Here is a 17,896-nt window from a genome sequence, read left to right on the forward strand (position 1 = left end):
GAATTGACGATTGGGTGAGAGTGATTTAAAATATTGTTTCCGGTCTTTTTGTCTTCCGAGTTGACTCCCTCTGACCCAACCTTGCCGCATCACCCAGTTGCCACCTTACCCCCTTACCCATTTGGTCACCCACCCTACAACACTCGATCACTAGCAGACTTTAAAAGCTGTTTAAACGTCCCAGAGTTTTTTGGCGTGTTACTAAGGACTTACTCGAGAATACTAGTGCTGAAAAAAAGAGAGCGTAGCTTCTTTGTGGGTTCCCTTCGCTGATGTCTCTGAGGTTTCCTGTGCCGACCGAGTTCTCCATTGATAGATTACCCCGACGAATCAGGGGAAAGTAAGTGGGTTCATTTTTGCCAGATCAGGGCTGGAGAAGAGGATTCCGGCCCTGAATGGAAGATTTAGACCATTGACTTGGTATTTAAGGATATTGGTTCACAGATTGCTGGTGAGACAGTTTGTTCTCAATTATGTTTCAATTGTCTCTTTACATAAACTAAAAATGTTAATGGGACTTGGCAGTAGGTTAGCTTTTCAATGGTCAGAATAGAAATGTATTCATATTTTTCAACATGCCAAGGACAATCATTATTCAGTGTGTTGAATTGGAGCTGAATAGTTGGCTTATGTTTGGATTCTCTATATATTAAAGCATTGTTTGTCTGTGTTAGTGATGAAGGAATTGGTTGTTTCTGCGGGAGACAGCGTGGAGGTTACTCTGCCAAAGAATGAGGTTGAGCTGAATGCATATGTATTACCGGAAACATCTGAAGGTAAGAGGATTGGATTTCTAGTTTCTAAGGAATTAGAGCACTTAATGCACTGTCTTATCTTGGTTAATATTCAAATCATTCATGTCTTCACTTGCAGATTTTAAAATAGTGCAGCACCCCTTCCATTTACCTTTTCAAGTCTGATCTCTAACGATCCATACGTTCTTGGATATCCCCTCATGGGATTGGAAAATAACGTGGCTGATGTTCGCCCAGATACAGTGTAAACTCTCCAATCTGAAATGCTTGAGACCAAGGCATTTCTGGATTTTGGAATTTTATGTGTGTGTGGAATAACGTTAGAATGCCTAACCATAAATGGGTGAACTGGATATAAAATGTACAAAAGAGTCCAGGGGGCAATGTTTTCACTCGGAGGGTGGTGAGTGTCTGGAACGTGCTGCCAGAGGCAGTAGTAGAGGCGGGTACAATTTTGTCCGGTAACAAGCATTTAGACAGCTGCATGGCTAAGATGGGTATAGAGGGATATGGGCCAAATGCGGGCAACTGGGACTAGCTTAGTGGTTAAAAACTGGGCGGCATGGACAAATTGGGCCGAAGCGCCTGTTCCATGCTGTAAACCTCTGATGTGGAGATGCCGGCGTTGGACTGGGGTAAACACAGTAAGAAGTTTAACAACACCAGGTTAAAGTCCAACAGGTTTATTTGGTAGCAAAAGCCACACAAGCTTTCGAGGCTCTGAGCCCCTTCTTCAGGTGAGTGGGAATTCTGTTCACAAACAGAACTTATAAGACACAGACTCAATTTACATGAATAATGGTTGGAATGCGAATACTTACAACTAATCCAGTCTTTAAGAAACAAAACAATGGGAGTGGAGAGAGCATCAAGACAGGCTAAAAAGATGTGTATTGTCTCCAGACAAGACAGCCAGTGAAACTCTGCAGGTCCACGCAACTGTGGGAGTTACAAATAGTGTGACATAAATTCTGATTCTAGGATCGCATGATAAAGACTCAGGAGGAAAAAAGCAGAAATATTTATGTGAAATAGTGTGACATAAACCCAATATCCCGGTTGAGGCCGTCCTTGTGTGTGCGGAACCTGGCTATCAGTTTCTGCTCCGCGACTCTGCGCTGTCGTGTGTCGCGAAGGCCGCCTTGGAGAACGCTTACCCGAATATCAGAGGCCGAATGCCCGTGACCGCTGAAGTGCTCCCCAACAGGAAGAGAACAGTCTTGCCTGGTGATTGTCGAGCGGTGTTCATTCATCCGTTGTCGCAGCGTCTGCATAGTTTCCCCAATGTACCATGCCTCGGGACATCCTTTCTTGCAGCGTATCAGGTAGACAACGTTGGCCGAGTTGCAAGAGTATGTACCGTGTACCTGGTGGATGGTGTTCTCACGTGAGATGATGGCATCTGTGTCGATGATCCGGCACGTCTTGCAGAGGTTGCTGTGGCAGGGTTGTGTGGTGTCGTGGTCACTGTTCTCCTGAAGGCTGGGTAGTTTGCTGCGGACAATGGTCTGTTTGAGGTTGTGCGGTTGTTTGAAGGCAAGAAGTGGGGGTGTGGGGATGGCCTTGGCGAGATGTTCGTCTTCATCAATGACATGTTGAAGGCTCCGGAGGAGATGCCGTAGCTTCTCCGCTCCGGGGAAGTACTGGACAACGAAGGGTACTCTGTCCACTGTGTCCCGTGTTTGTCTTCTGAGGAGGTCGGTGCGGTTTTTCGCTGTGGCGCGTTGGAACTGTTGATCAATGAGTCTAGCGCCATATCCTGTTCTTATGAGGGCATCTTTCAGCGTCTGGAGGTGTCTGTTGCGATCCTCCTCATCCGAGCAGATCCTGTGTATTCGGAGGGCTTGTCCGTAGGGGATGGCTTCTTTAACGTGTTTAGGGTGGAAGCTGGAGAAGTGGAGCATCGTGAGGTTATCCGTGGGCTTGCGGTACAGTGAGGTGCTGAGGTGACCGTCCTTAATGGAGATGCGCGTGTCCAAGAATGCAACCGATTCCGGAGAGTAGTCTATGGTGAGCCTGATGGTGGGATGGAACTTGTTGATGTCATCATAGAGTTGTTTCAGTGATTGTTCACCATGAGTCCAAAGGAAGAAAATGTCATCGATGTATCTAGTGTATAGCACCGGTTGAAGGTCCCGTGCGGTGAAGAAGTCTTGTTCGAACCTGTGCATGAAGATGTTGGCATATTGAGGTGCAAATTTGGTCCCCATGGCTGTTCCGTGTGTCTGGATGAAGAACTGGTTGTTGAAGGTGAAGATATTGTGGTCCAGGATGAAGCGGATGAGATGTAAAATTGCATCTGGAAACTGGCAGTTGTTGGCGCTGAGCACTGAGGCCGTTGCAGCAATGCCATCGTCATGGGGGATGCTGGTGTAGAGTGCTGAGACATCCATTGTGACGAGGAGCGCTCCTGGTTCAACTGCTCCATGTGTGCCGAGTTTCTGTAGGAAGTCCGTCGTGTCGCGACTTTGCCGTCGCACCTCTCTCACCCTCCTCAACCACCTCATACACCAACTCTACAGCAAACGCCGCAGCCTGGAAACCAAGATCGAATCCATATTCTCAACTTGCGCTCAGGACGCAGACCAGCTGCGAAACTCTGCCAAGCAGACGAGACAAAGGAACTACACCATCTACATGCACACCAAGAACAGGAAACTTGAGAAACTCGGCATCACCACCAGCAGCAACCAAGCCTCCCCCGGTACCACAGTAGGAAACAGTCCCACTGCAGGGAAGTCCATTGTCAACTTGTCCGACTACACACTTCAACCAGATGAAATCGAAGTTCTCAGCCGAGGGCTTAATTTTTGCCCCACCACCAAAATAGACCCCATCAGTCTCGCAGCAGACACAGAGGAATTCATCAGGCGAATGAGGCTGAGGGAGTTCTTCCACAAACCCCAAGAGGCCAACAACGAACACAATGAGACAGCCAATGAACTGGAACAGCCGACAGAGAGATCCGCAGTGCATCCGAAGAGGAAAGAGTCGAATTGGACTCCTCCGGAAGGCCGCTGCCCTCGACTTGACATGTATGCCCAAGCCGTCAGGAGGTGCGTCAACACCAAATTCATCAGCCGCACTCACAAGACAGCCCCGAACATCACCCAAGCACAACGTAACGCCATCCACGCTCTCAAGACCAACCGCAACATTGTCATCAAACCAGCAGACAAAGGAGGGGCCATCGTCATACTGAACAGAACGGATTACTGCAAAGAAGTGTACCGACAACTCAACAACGAGGAACACTACAGACAGTTACCTGCAGATCCGACCAAAGAACACACCCGTCAACTCAACACTCTGATCAAGACCTTTGATCCGGACCTTCAGAACACCCTCCGTGCTCTCATCCCACGTACTCCCCGCGTTGGAGATCTCTACTGCCTCCCGAAGATACACAAGGCAAACACACCCGGCCGTCCCATCGTATCGGGCAATGGGACCCTGTGCGAGAACCTCTCCGGCTATGTCGAGGGCATCCTGAAACCCATTGTACAAAGAACCCCCAGCTTTTGTCGCGACACGACGGACTTCCTACAGAAACTCGGCACACATGGAGCAGTTGAACCAGGAGCGCTCCTCGTCACAATGGATGTCTCAGCACTCTACACCAGCATCCCCCATGACGATGGCATTGCTGCAACGGCCTCAGTGCTCAGCGCCAACAACTGCCAGTTTCCAGATGCAATTTTACATCTCATCCGCTTCATCCTGGACCACAATATCTTCACCTTCAACAACCAGTTCTTCATCCAGACACACGGAACAGCCATGGGGACCAAATTTGCACCTCAATATGCCAACATCTTCATGCACAGGTTCGAACAAGACTTCTTCACCGCACGGGACCTTCAACCGGTGCTATACACTAGATACATCGATGACATTTTCTTCCTTTGGACTCATGGTGAACAATCACTGAAACAACTCTATGATGACATCAACAAGTTCCATCCCACCATCAGGCTCACCATAGACTACTCTCCGGAATCGGTTGCATTCTTGGACACGCGCATCTCCATTAAGGACGGTCACCTCAGCACCTCACTGTACCGCAAGCCCACGGATAACCTCACGATGCTCCACTTCTCCAGCTTCCACCCTAAACACGTTAAAGAAGCCATCCCCTACGGACAAGCCCTCCGAATACACAGGATCTGCTCGGATGAGGAGGATCGCAACAGACACCTCCAGACGCTGAAAGATGCCCTCATAAGAACAGGATATGGCGCTAGACTCATTGATCAACAGTTCCAACGCGCCACAGCGAAAAACCGCACCGACCTCCTCAGAAGACAAACACGGGACACAGTGGACAGAGTACCCTTCGTTGTCCAGTACTTCCCCGGAGCGGAGAAGCTACGGCATCTCCTCCGGAGCCTTCAACATGTCATTGATGAAGACGAACATCTCGCCAAGGCCATCCCCACACCCCCACTTCTTGCCTTCAAACAACCGCACAACCTCAAACAGACCATTGTCCGCAGCAAACTACCCAGCCTTCAGGAGAACAGTGACCACGACACCACACAACCCTGCCACAGCAACCTCTGCAAGACGTGCCGGATCATCGACACAGATGCCATCATCTCACGTGAGAACACCATCCACCAGGTACACGGTACATACTCTTGCAACTCGGCCAACGTTGTCTACCTGATACGCTGCAAGAAAGGATGTCCCGAGGCATGGTACATTGGGGAAACTATGCAGACGCTGCGACAACGGATGAATGAACACCGCTCGACAATCACCAGGCAAGACTGTTCTCTTCCTGTTGGGGAGCACTTCAGCGGTCACGGGCATTCGGCCTCTGATATTCGGGTAAGCGTTCTCCAAGGCGGCCTTCGCGACACACGACAGCGCAGAGTCGCGGAGCAGAAACTGATAGCCAGGTTCCGCACACACAAGGACGGCCTCAACCGGGATATTGGGTTTATGTCACACTATTTCACATAAATATTTCTGCTTTTTTCCTCCTGAGTCTTTATCATGCGATCCTAGAATCAGAATTTATGTCACACTATTTGTAACTCCCACAGTTGCGTGGACCTGCAGAGTTTCACTGGCTGTCTTGTCTGGAGACAATACACATCTTTTTAGCCTGTCTTGATGCTCTCTCCACTCCCATTGTTTTGTTTCTTAAAGACTGGATTAGTTGTAAGTATTCGCATTCCAACCATTATTCATGTAAATTGAGTCTGTGTCTTATAAGTTCTGTTTGTGAACAGAATTCCCACTCACCTGAAGAAGGGGCTCAGAGCCTCGAAAGCTTGTGTGGCTTTTGCTACCAAATAAACCTGTTGGACTTTAACCTGGTGTTGTTAAACTTCTTACTGTGTAAACCTCTGAATCATAGAATCACTACAGTACAGAAGGAGGCCATTTGGCCCATCACAGATTACTACAGTGCAGAGGATGCCCTTTGGCCCATCGAGTCTGCACCAACATATAGAATGCCCTGAACTGCCCACCTAATCCCACGCCAGCACTTGGCCCATAGCCTTGAATGCTATGGCGCGCCAAGTACTCATCCAGGTACTTTTTAAAGGATATGAGGCATCCCGCCTCCACCACCCTCCCAGGCAGTGCATTCCAGACCGTCACCACCCTCTGAGTAAGAAGGTGTTTCCTCAAATCCCCCCCCCCCAAACCACCCACCCCTCACTTTTAACTTGTGTCCCCTCATAACTGACCCTTCAACTAAGGGAAACAGCTGCTGCCTGTCCATGCCCCTCATAATCTTGAACACCTCAATCGAGTCGCCCCCTCAGTCTTCTGTGCTCCAACGAAAACAACCCAAGCCTATCCAACCTCTCTTCACAACTTAAATGTACCATCCCAGGCAGCATCCTGGTGAATCTCCTCTGCATCCCCTCCATCGAGTCTGTACCAACTGCAATCCCATCCAGGCTCTATTCCCTTAACCCCACACATTTACCCTGCTAATCCCCCTGACACTAGGGTCAATTTAGAATGGCCAATCAACCTAACCCGCTCATCTTTGGACTCTGTGCCAGTGACATAAAACAATGACAAAACATTATAAAGCACTAATAAAAATAAGTAACAGCTGACATTTTTCTGCACTTATTCAGAAACCACGTTTTTTTAAAAAAAAATGTTATTTCCCGCGTCTGTTGAAAAGCACTTCTGCAACTGCACCGAGGGCAGAAAATGGTGGGTGATGGGAGGAGTTGGTGACTGTCGCGTGGAAAAAAATGCAGCGTGAAGTCTCAGTGTAACACAGGGCCCAGAATTAGCACGACCCAGGCTGGGGAAAGGAGGGTAATTATTATTTATTAAAGATTCAACATTTAAAAACTGAGACCTATTTCCTTACCCAGAAAAATTGGCAATGTACTACCAGTGTGAAAGTTTTCATTTTTAATTCTCATTCCTACCTCATTAGCTGACTTTTCTTGCTCCATCTTGTATCGCTTTTTCATGCAGTCTTCCAGTGAAATAGCCAAAGGCTGTAACTGTTATCCTCCGTAAACACAGTAAGAAGTCTCACAACACCAGGTTAAAGTCCAACAGGTTTATTTGGTAGCAAAATCCACTAGCTTTCGGAGCGCTGCTCCTTCGTCAGGTGAGTGGGAGTTCTGTTCACAAACAGGGTATATAAAGACACAAACTCAATTTACAAAATAATGATTGGAATGCGAGTCTTTACAGGTAATCAAGTCTTAAAGGTACAGACAATGTGAGTGGACAGAGCGTTAAGCACAGGTTAAAGAGATGTGTATTGTCTCCAGACAGGACAGTTAGTGAGATTTTGCAAGTCCAGGCAAGTCGTGGGGGTTACAGATAGTGTGACATGAACCCAAGATCCCAGTTGAGGCCGTCCTCATGTGTGCAGAACTTGGCTATCAGTCTCTGCTCAGCGACTCTGCGCTGTCATGTGTCGTGAAGGCCGCCTTGGAGAATGCTTACCCGAAGATCAGAGGCCAAATGCCCGTGACCGCTGAAGTGTTCCCCAACAGGAAGAGAGCACTCTTGCCTGGTGATTGTCGAGCGGTGTTCATTCATCCGTTGTCGTAGCGTCTGCATGGTCTCCCCAATGTACCATGCCTCGGGACATCCTTTCCTGCAGCATATCAGGGAGACAACGTTGGCCGAGTTGCAAGAGTGTGTACCGTGTACCTGGTGGATGGTTTTCTCATGGGAGATAGAACCATAGAACGTTACAGCACAGAAACAGGCCTTTTGGCCCTTCTTGCCTGTGCCGAACCATTTTTGTGCCTAGTCCCACTGACCTGCACCTGGACCATATCCCTTTTTCCTCTGTTCCAAAAGTTACTTGAAACAAGCCAAATGGGTTTGAGGGCAGCCCAGTGGTGCTTCCCAGTTCAGATTCTTCCACGTAAACACCAAGCATTAGTACTGATGCCAATCCAACAATTCTAGTGGAAGCAAATTCACTTGATCTCACACTGAGGATTTCCATGATGAGACAGAAAATAAGCACTGTCAGAAAAGATATAAATCGCTCAATGGGTTAGAATACTTTTAAGCAATGGGGAGGCACGGTGGCACAGTGGTTAGCACTGCTGCCTCACAGCATTAGGGACCTGGGTTTGATTCTTGGCTTGGGTCACTGTCTGTGTGGAGTTTGCACGTTCTCCCTGTGGCTGCGTGGGTTTCCTCCGGGTGTTCTGGTTTTCTCAACTGGGATCTTGGGTTCATGTCACACTATCTGTCACCCCCACGAATTGCCTGGGCTTGCAAAATCTCACTAACTGTCCCGGCTGGAGACAATACGCATCTCTTTAACCTGTGCTTAACCCTCTCTCTACTCACGTTGTCTGTACCTTTAAGACTTGATTACCTGTAAAGACTCGCATTCCAACCATTATTTTGTAAATTGAGTTTGTGTCTTTATATGCCCTGTTTGTGAACTGAAATCCCACTCAGCTGATGAAGGAACAGCGGTCCGAAAGCTAGTGGCTTGTGCTACCAAATAAACCTGTTGGACTTTAACCTGGTGTTGTGAGACTTCTTACTGTGTTCCTCACCCAGTCCAGAGATGTGCTGGTTAAGTGGATTGGCCATGCTAAATTGCCCCTTAGTGTCAGAGGGACTGGCTCGGGTAAATGCATGGGGTTGTGGAGGATGGCGCCTAGGTGGGATTGTGGTCGGTGTAGATTTGATGGGCCGAATGGCTTCCTTCTGCACTGCAGGATTCTATAGACTGAAAGCTACTTACTATTGAACGCATTTCTTTTACATGTTCGAGTGTACATACTTTTGCCCCGAAGAATTGTTGTAACAGCAGGCACGAGCTTTAAAATGCAACATCGCATTCATTCTGAATTGTTCATGTTTCCAAGGATTGAGCTATAAATATGACTGGCAACTTACCACGCACCCACTAGACTACGTGGGAGAGATGGAGGGCAAACACTCAATGTCTCTTAAACTCTCCAAAGTAAGTGGATGAAGATAATTAATCATCTAAGTAATCTAGTTGTTATTGTAATTACTAATGTATTGCTTGGGTTCTTCCTCAATGTGCTACAACATGAATAACATAGACTGCTCTGACAGTGCAACATGAATGAATGCAGGATGTTGCTTAGTGCAATATTTTTGGCAACTGTTTATTTGATGTAAGCTTACACAATTAATTCTCAAGTGATTCTCAGTGGTTAGCTCTGCTGCCTGACAGCGCCAGGGACCCAGGTTCACTTCATGCCCTGGGTGACTGTCTGTGAGGAGTTTGCACATTCTCCCCATTTCTCCAGCTTTTGGGTTTACCCCAACTGCTCTGGTTTCCTCCCACCGTCAAAAGATGTGCAGGTTAGGTGGACTGACCATGCTGTATTGTCCCTTAGTGTCCCAAGATGTGTGGGTTAGATGGATTAGCCATGATGAATGTGCAGCATTATGGGGACAGGGCTGGAGAGAGAGGCTGGGTAAAACACTCTTATCAGAGGGTCGGTGCAGATTTGATGGACCGAATAGCCTCTTTCTGCACTGCAAGGATTCGATGAAGCCCAATGATTTGACCTTGTTCATCAGTTATTGAAAACGATTTGGATTCCCATATTAGTGATCGATTTGGAAACATCTGCTTGTAGGCCATTAACTCTTTGAGACCAAATCTTGAACAGGCATTAGACTTGATTTATGCTATCACCACAGATAGCAGTTATGGGCCTTGAATGATGATTTAAAACATACATTTTTAATGAACGAAGATAAGTGCAAGGGTAGATAGACTATGTAGTTGTTCACTGAATTTGATTGACTACAGTAAAATTCCACCTTTCACGACATCCTTGTTCATGTATTCAAAGTGTCTGGAAGTAGATTTATTCCATTAGTACTGGCTGTGGACATTTGGTTCTATTTTTTTTAAGCACCTTTCCGACAGGGCTGAAAGGTGGTGCCTGGAATGGTTGCAGCTGGAGTATAGCCCAAACGGAGAGATTAACCTGGAAATGTCCAAATCTCTTGGTCTAGAGCTGCAGTAATGGCTCGGTGCAATTTTGAAATGTTCATTAATTTTATCTGCCAGTTTTGAGGTGATTCTTTTGTTCAAATGAGGATTGTTCCCTCTTCAAATTTTCAAGATGAGTTGTAATACTCAGAGGCTCCCCCACCTGTTGTATACAAGTACCACAATTTTCTGTGCAGTGACTGCACAAATCGATACTGCTCTCGCATTGCTGGAACCTATCAAATTGACTACCACTGAAAAGCATGTTAATTGTTTTGTGATTTCGCTGTTTACGGGGTTTCATGGGAATGTAACCTTCATGAATAGTGAAGCTTTACAGTATATCATTATTCCTAAAGTGATTAGTTACTGTTCTGGCCTTCATACTGTGTGGCATCAAAAAGAATTATGCTCGATGTTTAACAGTTCACCAGGATGTGAATTATGTGGGTCAGTAAGCATGTTAACTTCACTGTAAATAAACAAGAACCTAAGTATAAACCTCAATTGTTAATTTCACCCTTGAAGTTGACCTAAATGACATGCTCAGCACAGTAAAATCTGAGTAATGGTTGATTTGGCCAAAGATTATTGTACATTCCTAAAAATTAATTGACGCATTATTTTTGATTTACCACAACAATCGGGGTGGCACGGTGGCAGAGTGGTTAACGCTGCTGCCTCACAACGCCAGGAACCCGGGTTCGATTCCCGGCTTGGGTCGCTGTTCGTGTGAAGTTTGCACATTCTCCCCGTGTCTGCGTGGGTTTCCTCCAGGTTCTCCAAGTCCAAAGATGTGCGGGTTAGGTGGATTGGCCATAATAAATTGCCCCTTAGTGTCAGGGGGATTAGCTAGGGTAAGTGCATAGGGTTATGGGGATAGGGCATGGGTGGGATTGTGGTCGGTGCAGACTCGATGGGCCAAATGTCCTCCTCCTGTACTGTAGGATTCTATGAATTTGTGACTCCTCACCCCGATACAACTACCTTTTTAAAATATACCTGATGTTCTTTAATGGATTTGCTGAGGAAGGTGTTTTTTAAATATCTAGGTTCTTGCATTTCATTCTCTAATTTTTCTACCATGCTTTTTCTCCTTTTCTCTTTCTTGTATTTTCTCATCGACCCCATCTCAGTTTGCCTACCAAATTTTTATTTGCATTGGCTGTTTCTTTTATATTCTCACTTCTATCTCTCACCTGGGGGGGATTTAGAGAAGTCCACAAACATTCACTTGGGTTCAGAGTGGAGAGTGTATTTGACCACAGCCAGCCAATCCGTGTGTTTGAAGGGACATTGTGTTACTGAGACCTCTATAGCTTGTGATATATTTTGTAATCCATGTTAACCTTCAAATCTGTGTATTTGTTCAGCTAAGGGGTAAGTAAAGGAGGATTGTATCATAATCCAACTTCTCCATGTTTAGTAAATGTTTTTGTTCTTGTTGTTAAAGTGAATTAGTGGTCCTATGAATGTGTTCCTCCTTGTTTTATTGAAAAAAAATGTGGCCTTTGAGCTAGAATTCTTTGCTGGGATCTTCCCGTCCAGTTTAAGTTTATTTTTTAATAGTGTCACAAGTAGGCTTATGTTATTACAACAATGAAATTACTGTTATAACATCAAGTGGGGTTGTAACATTATAATGGCAGTAAAAAGCGATTAAGTTTGTTTTTACTCCCAGCAATTTAGTCAGTGGCATTAAACATTTTAGTCTTAGCCAGTGTTGGGATCTACTTTGTTCTTGCTGTCTGGTTGTGTAGATTAATCTAATCCACAATTTTAAAGGCTGATGCATTGTGAGAAAAAAAATCAGAAGGGTGTTAAGTGCCCTGGCAGCATGATGACCCAGTGGTTAGCACTGCTGCCTCACAGCGCCAGGGACCCGGGTTCAATTCTAGCCTTGGGTCACTCTGTGTGGAGTTTGCATGTTCTCCCTGTATCTGCATGGGTTTCCTCCGGGTGCTCTAGTTTCCTCCCACACTCCAAAGATGTACTGGTTAGGTGCATTGATCATGCTAAATTGCCCTTAGCATCGGGGGGGATAAGCAGGGTAAATATGTGGGATTGCGGGGATAAGCCTGGGTGGGATTGTTGTTGGTGCAGGCTTGATGGGCCAAATGGCCTCCTTCTGCACTGTAGGGATTCTATGATTCTAAGAGTTTTGATATTTATAATGCAGTATGCTTTGGCTATATTGTATCCTATTATGAAATAAACTTTGTTGCATAATGGAAAATACATTTTATATGTAGTTTTAGCACATATGCAATGCATATATGAGTGTACCACATCATAACATGAACGGCACTTCAATTTTTCAGCTTTCGGTTGGTTTCTACATGTTTAAATTAATTGTTCATGGAGATAATGCATATGGAGAAGGATCAGTGAATGTGACTGTTAAACCAGGTTAGTATTCATGCCTTTAAATATGACCAAGTATAGCAGGCGATACAGAGTAAGAGGAAATTTTTTTTAAAAAATACGGTGCAAGTGTATGTTCAAATGCTAACAAGCTGACTGGTAAGTCGGTCTCTGCAACAATGAACAGCTAAGCCAGGGTGCCTTATTGTAGGACCATGTACACCCACGAGTGGGAGCATGGGTTAGAAATTATGTTAGAATGAAGAAGAAAGTCAATTGAGATGACCCAAAATTATTTATCCAACCAGGATGCAAACTTGTATGTAATGTCCTTTAATATTTTTTAGAACGTGCTGAATATTTGTTGTACAGTGACATTACGACTGCTTTCAGATTATAAAATAAATTGTAAACAAATGTTACCACATACGATGTACTTAGGGTGGCACAGTGGTTAGTTAGCACTGCTGCCTCACAGCGCCAGGGATCCGGGTTCAATTCCGGCCTCGGGTGACTGTGTGTGTGGAGTTTGCACATTCTCCCTGTGTCTGCGTGGGTTTCCGCCGGGTGCTCCAGTTTCCTCCCACAGCCCAAAGATGTATGGGTTAGGTTGATTGGCCATGTTAAATTGCCCCTTCGTGTCAGGAGGATTAGCAGGGTGGGGATAGGGCTTGGATGGGATGGTTGTCGGTGCAGGCTCAATGGGGTGAATGGCCTCCTTCTGCACCGTAGCGACTCTTATGATCCTACGACAGTTTTTGCCTTTTTGACGCATCCAGTGAAATCAATGTGAAGAATCTACGTTAACCACACAAGTTCATTTTGTACAATTTATTAGTTGCAATTTCAACTTGGCATTTGTGAGAAGGACAGACTTGCTACTGAAGGTTTTAGATGTTTTATTTTTAATAACGCAATGGAGGCGAAAGTCCCGTCCACCAAGTTACTTTATTTACACCATACATAGAACATAGAACAGTACAGCACAGAACAGGCCCTTCGGCCCACGATGTTGTGCCGAGCTTTATCTGAAACCAAGATCAAGCTATCCCACTCCCTATCATCCTGGTGTGCTCCATGTGCCTATCCAATAACCGCTTAAATGTTCCTAAAGTGTCTGACTCCACTATCACTGCAGGCAGTCCATTCCACACCCCAACCACTCTCTGCATAAAGAACCTACCTCTGATATCCTTCCTACATCTCCCAGTTGCTCCCTGCTGAATGCAGGCTGGGAGTCTGACACACCTGCTTTAAATAGGGAGCATGAGGCTCCCTGATTTAACCATCAATTAAGACTCAAAAGGTATTTCTTTTCATACTCTAGCAAGCCAACCTCATTAGCCTGGCTGAAGTCAGAGGAAATGTTTACAGATGTAAACTTTTCTAAGTTTATTACCTGCTTATCTTGCACAACATTGCACACGGAATTCAACATGAAGTATACATCTGTCGTCTGGAGAAAGTAGAGTTAAAGGATGGGGGGAGAGGTGGGAGAATTCAACAGGAACAGAAATATAAGTCAGTCCCACTGTGAAATCAGACATTCTGTTGTTATTACTTATATTCAAAACCTTGTGCCTGCACAAAATTCCTGTCAACTGTTCCATTCTAAATTCCTGTGATCATATTTATAATGGAAACTACTTGTATAACTATAATTGGTTAACCTATGTCACACCTATGTGTATTGATTCCATTGACACAAGGATGTAGTTGCAGTGTGTTGAACTTAATTTCTATAATGGAAACTAACATATTAATAAGGTGTTTAGATTTTTTGAATAAGACCAATCAGTTTCCCCATCACATTGATTACAAGGCTATTTTCCTACTTTTAAGAAAAGGAAACTGGGCCCATCTTGAATGATCAAATGCAGAGATTGGAGTCAATGGAAAAACAGAAACCTATTTTTAAAATGGTGGGTAGGGAGCCTGTGGGTACAACTGAGGTTATTTTAAAAAATATACTGGAGTGGTACCAAAGCTATGGAATCAAAAGAGCCAAATTGTTGTTTTTTTTAAACTATTGAATTATTAAACACTGCCGGGCCTTTAAGAATGCATAAAGGCAGGCAGGACAAATAGGACATTTTTTAAAAATAGAATGGTGTTATTTTTAATTAAGCAAACACAGTTAAGGCTATTGGGGCAGAAGAAGGGATTTGGCATGGTTGGTTTCATCGGTCAGAACATTGAATACAGGAGTTGGAATGTCTTGTTGAAGTTGTACAAGACATTGATAAGGCCACACTTGGAATACTGTGTACAGTTCTGGTCACCCTATTATAGAAAAGATATCATTAAACTAGAAAGAGTGCAGAAAAGATTTACTGGGATGCTACCGGGACTTGATGGATCGAGTTATAAGGAGAGGCTGGATAGACTGGGGCTTTTTTCTCTGGAGCGTAGGAGTCTGAGGGGTGATCTTATAGAAGTCTATAAAATAATGAGGCGCATAGATCAGCTCGCCAATATCTTTTCCCAAAGGTGGGGGAGTTTAAAACTAGAGGGCATAGGTTTAAGGTGAGAGGGGAGAGATATAAAAGTGTCCAGAGGGGCAATTCTTTCACACACAGGGTGGTGAGTGTCTGGAACAAGCTGCCAGAGGTAGTAGTAGAGGTGGGTACAATTTTGTCTTTTAAAAAGCATTTAGATATTTACATGGGTACGATGGGAATAGAGCGATATGGGCCAAATGCAGGCAATTGGGATTAGCTTAGGGATTTTATTTTAAAAAAGGGCGGCATGGACAAATTGGGCCGAAGGGCCTGTTTCCATGCTGTAAACCTCTGTGACTCTAAGAAGTGACAAACAGAACAGAGACAATAAGAGGAAAAGCAGCACTCTGAGTATTAACAAAAAGTGAGACGATATGACCAATTGAAAAACAAATCCAAATAACTGGAGTACTTTATTTAAAAGTGATAGTTTTCTGATAGAGTTTGGGTGCATTTGGAGGCCGGTCAGTCTAACCTCTGGAGTGGGAAAATTATTAGAATCAATACTAAGGGACAAGATAAGCTGTCATTTACAAAGGCATGGATCAATCATTGGATAGTTGGCATGGATTTAAGGGAAGATCGTGTGTGACTGATTGTATTTTTTAGGGGAAGTAACAAAGAGGATTGATGAGAGTAATGCAGTTCATGTGGTCTTGATGGATTTTAGCATGGCTTTTGACAAGGTCCTGCATGACAGACTGGTTAAAATATAAAAGCTGTGAGATCCAGATGAATGTGGCAAGCAAGGTACAAAGTTGGCTGAGTGGCAGGAAACAAAGGGTACTTGTTGGTGGATGTTTTTATGATCGAAAGGCTGTTTCCGTGGGGTTCTGCAGGGCTCTGTATTAGTTCCTCTGATTTTTGTATCATTTTAATAATTTGGATGTCAATGTAGGTAGAATGCAAATGAGACACATATTGGCCACATAGTTGATATCAAAGAAGATTGTCGTAGATTGCAGGAAAATGTCAATGGACTGGTCAGGTGCACAGAAAAGTGACAAATGGAATTCAACCCAGAGAAGTGTGGGGTGACACATTGGGGAGGTTAAACAAGGCAATGGATTACACAGTAAATGGGAGGATACAGAGATGTAGAGTAAGTAAGGGACTGTGGAAAGAATGTCCACAGATCCCTAAAGGTAGCAGGACAGGTTAGCAAGGTGGTTAAAAAGGCATATGGAACCCTTTCATTTATTAGCCGAGGCATAGAATATAACAGCAACAAGGAGGTTGAGCTGGAGCAATATAAAATGTAGGCCACAACTTTAATACTGTGTGCAGTTTTTTGGTAACCGCATTACAGAATGGATGTAATTACATTAGGAAGGATACAGAGGAGATTTGCCAGGATGCTGCCAGAACTGGAAAATTGCAGCCGTGAGGAAAGAATGGATAGCCTGGGGTGGTGGTTCTTGGAACAGAGGAGGCTGAGGAGACATTTGACTGGGATGTGAAAATTGAAGGGCCTAGATAGAGTCTATTTACTTTAACAGAGAGGTCAGTGACTAGGGGGCATAGATTTAAAGTAATTAGTGAAAAGATTAGAGTGGACAGAGGAAAATGTTTTCACCCAGAGGGCTGTGGGAGTCCGAAGCTCACTAAGTGAAAGGGTTGTAGAGGCAGAAACCCTCAACTCATTTAAGATTGTTTGGATGCACACTTCAAGTGCCTTAACACGCAGGGCTACAGACCAAATGCTGGAAAGTGGGATTTGGCTGGGTGGCTTATTTTTCGGACAGCACAGACATGATGATTCAAGTGTCCTCTTCCTGTGCCACACATTTTGTTTGACTGCACATGAGCAAAAGACAAGGGAACTGAAACTGATCCAGTGATGGTCCTAGTTGACATTGTCCATCCAAGTTTTCCACTCTGTTGAAAATGGCCATTTTACGTCAATTTTTTAATTTGAACTGATTGAAATCAAACTCATCCTCATGAATTCTTACTGAGAGTTCTACTTTGCTGTTCTAATTGGCCCACATTTTGCTGGAGGAATATCAGCATTCATCATTATTGAGCAGTAAACAGCAATTTTCAATACTGCATATGTGCAGCTAAATGTGGAAATTGGGATATTATTTACTAAGTCACCCTATGTGAAGAGTAAGAGTTGACTTGATTGAAACATAAAAGATCCTGAGGGATCTTGACAGGATCAATGTGGAGAACATGCTTTCTCTTGTGGGAACATCTAGAAATAAGGGTCAGTGTTTAAAAATAAGGAGTCACCCATTTTTTTCTGAGGGTCAGGATTATTTGGAACTCTCTTCAAAAAGTAGTGGAAGCAGAGCCTTTGAATATTTTAAGGTAAAGGTAGAAGGATTCTTGCTAAGAAAGGGGGTGAACGGTTAGGGGTAGGCAGGAATGTGGAATTGAGATGACAGTCAGATCAGCCATGATCTTATTGAATGGTGGAGCAGGCTAGAGGGGGGCAAGTGGTCTACTCCTGCTCCTAATTTGTATGTTTATATGATTTGGTATTGAATTAACAATTCCATTTATACTGCCTGGTTTAGACTCTGTGGCCCTGTCAGGATTCTTAAATTTGATTGGATAAGGAAGCATACCTTTGCCTACCCTGTTCACCTATATCCTGCAGATGGTGCCACGCTGACTCTAATAACTTCAAGTGCAAATGCCAGCAAAACCTGTGGAAAAGTGTAAGTGCAATGAATGGTTAGCGCTGTTTGGCACTGACTGCAGAACCTGGGCCATTGTGACAGAAGCATGAAGTCAAGGGGCAAAAATGTTCAAAATCTTTCTAATGCTGTTCCTCAGCTTTGTTTTATTCATTCCTGGGATGAGAGCACCGC

The 17,896-nt window shown here is 44.6% G+C and overlaps 1 protein-coding gene across 2 annotated transcripts in view; it reads left to right on the forward strand.

Annotated features, from left to right (window-relative positions):
• kiaa0319l (KIAA0319-like ortholog) overlaps positions 1-17,896 on the forward strand; it is an 88,113-nt gene that overhangs the window by 35,870 nt on the left and 34,347 nt on the right. For both annotated transcript variants that reach the window (XM_078237903.1, XM_078237904.1), the window contains 3 exons: positions 675-776; positions 9,098-9,195; positions 12,531-12,618. In XM_078237903.1, coding sequence (XP_078094029.1) covers positions 675-776; positions 9,098-9,195; positions 12,531-12,618 — 288 coding nt within the window. The remainder of the gene's footprint in view (positions 1-674; positions 777-9,097; positions 9,196-12,530; positions 12,619-17,896) is intronic.

The sequence above is a fragment of the Mustelus asterias genome, chromosome 21 (assembly GCF_964213995.1).
Source record: "Mustelus asterias chromosome 21, sMusAst1.hap1.1, whole genome shotgun sequence".
NCBI classification, from domain to species: domain Eukaryota; kingdom Metazoa; phylum Chordata; class Chondrichthyes; order Carcharhiniformes; family Triakidae; genus Mustelus; species Mustelus asterias.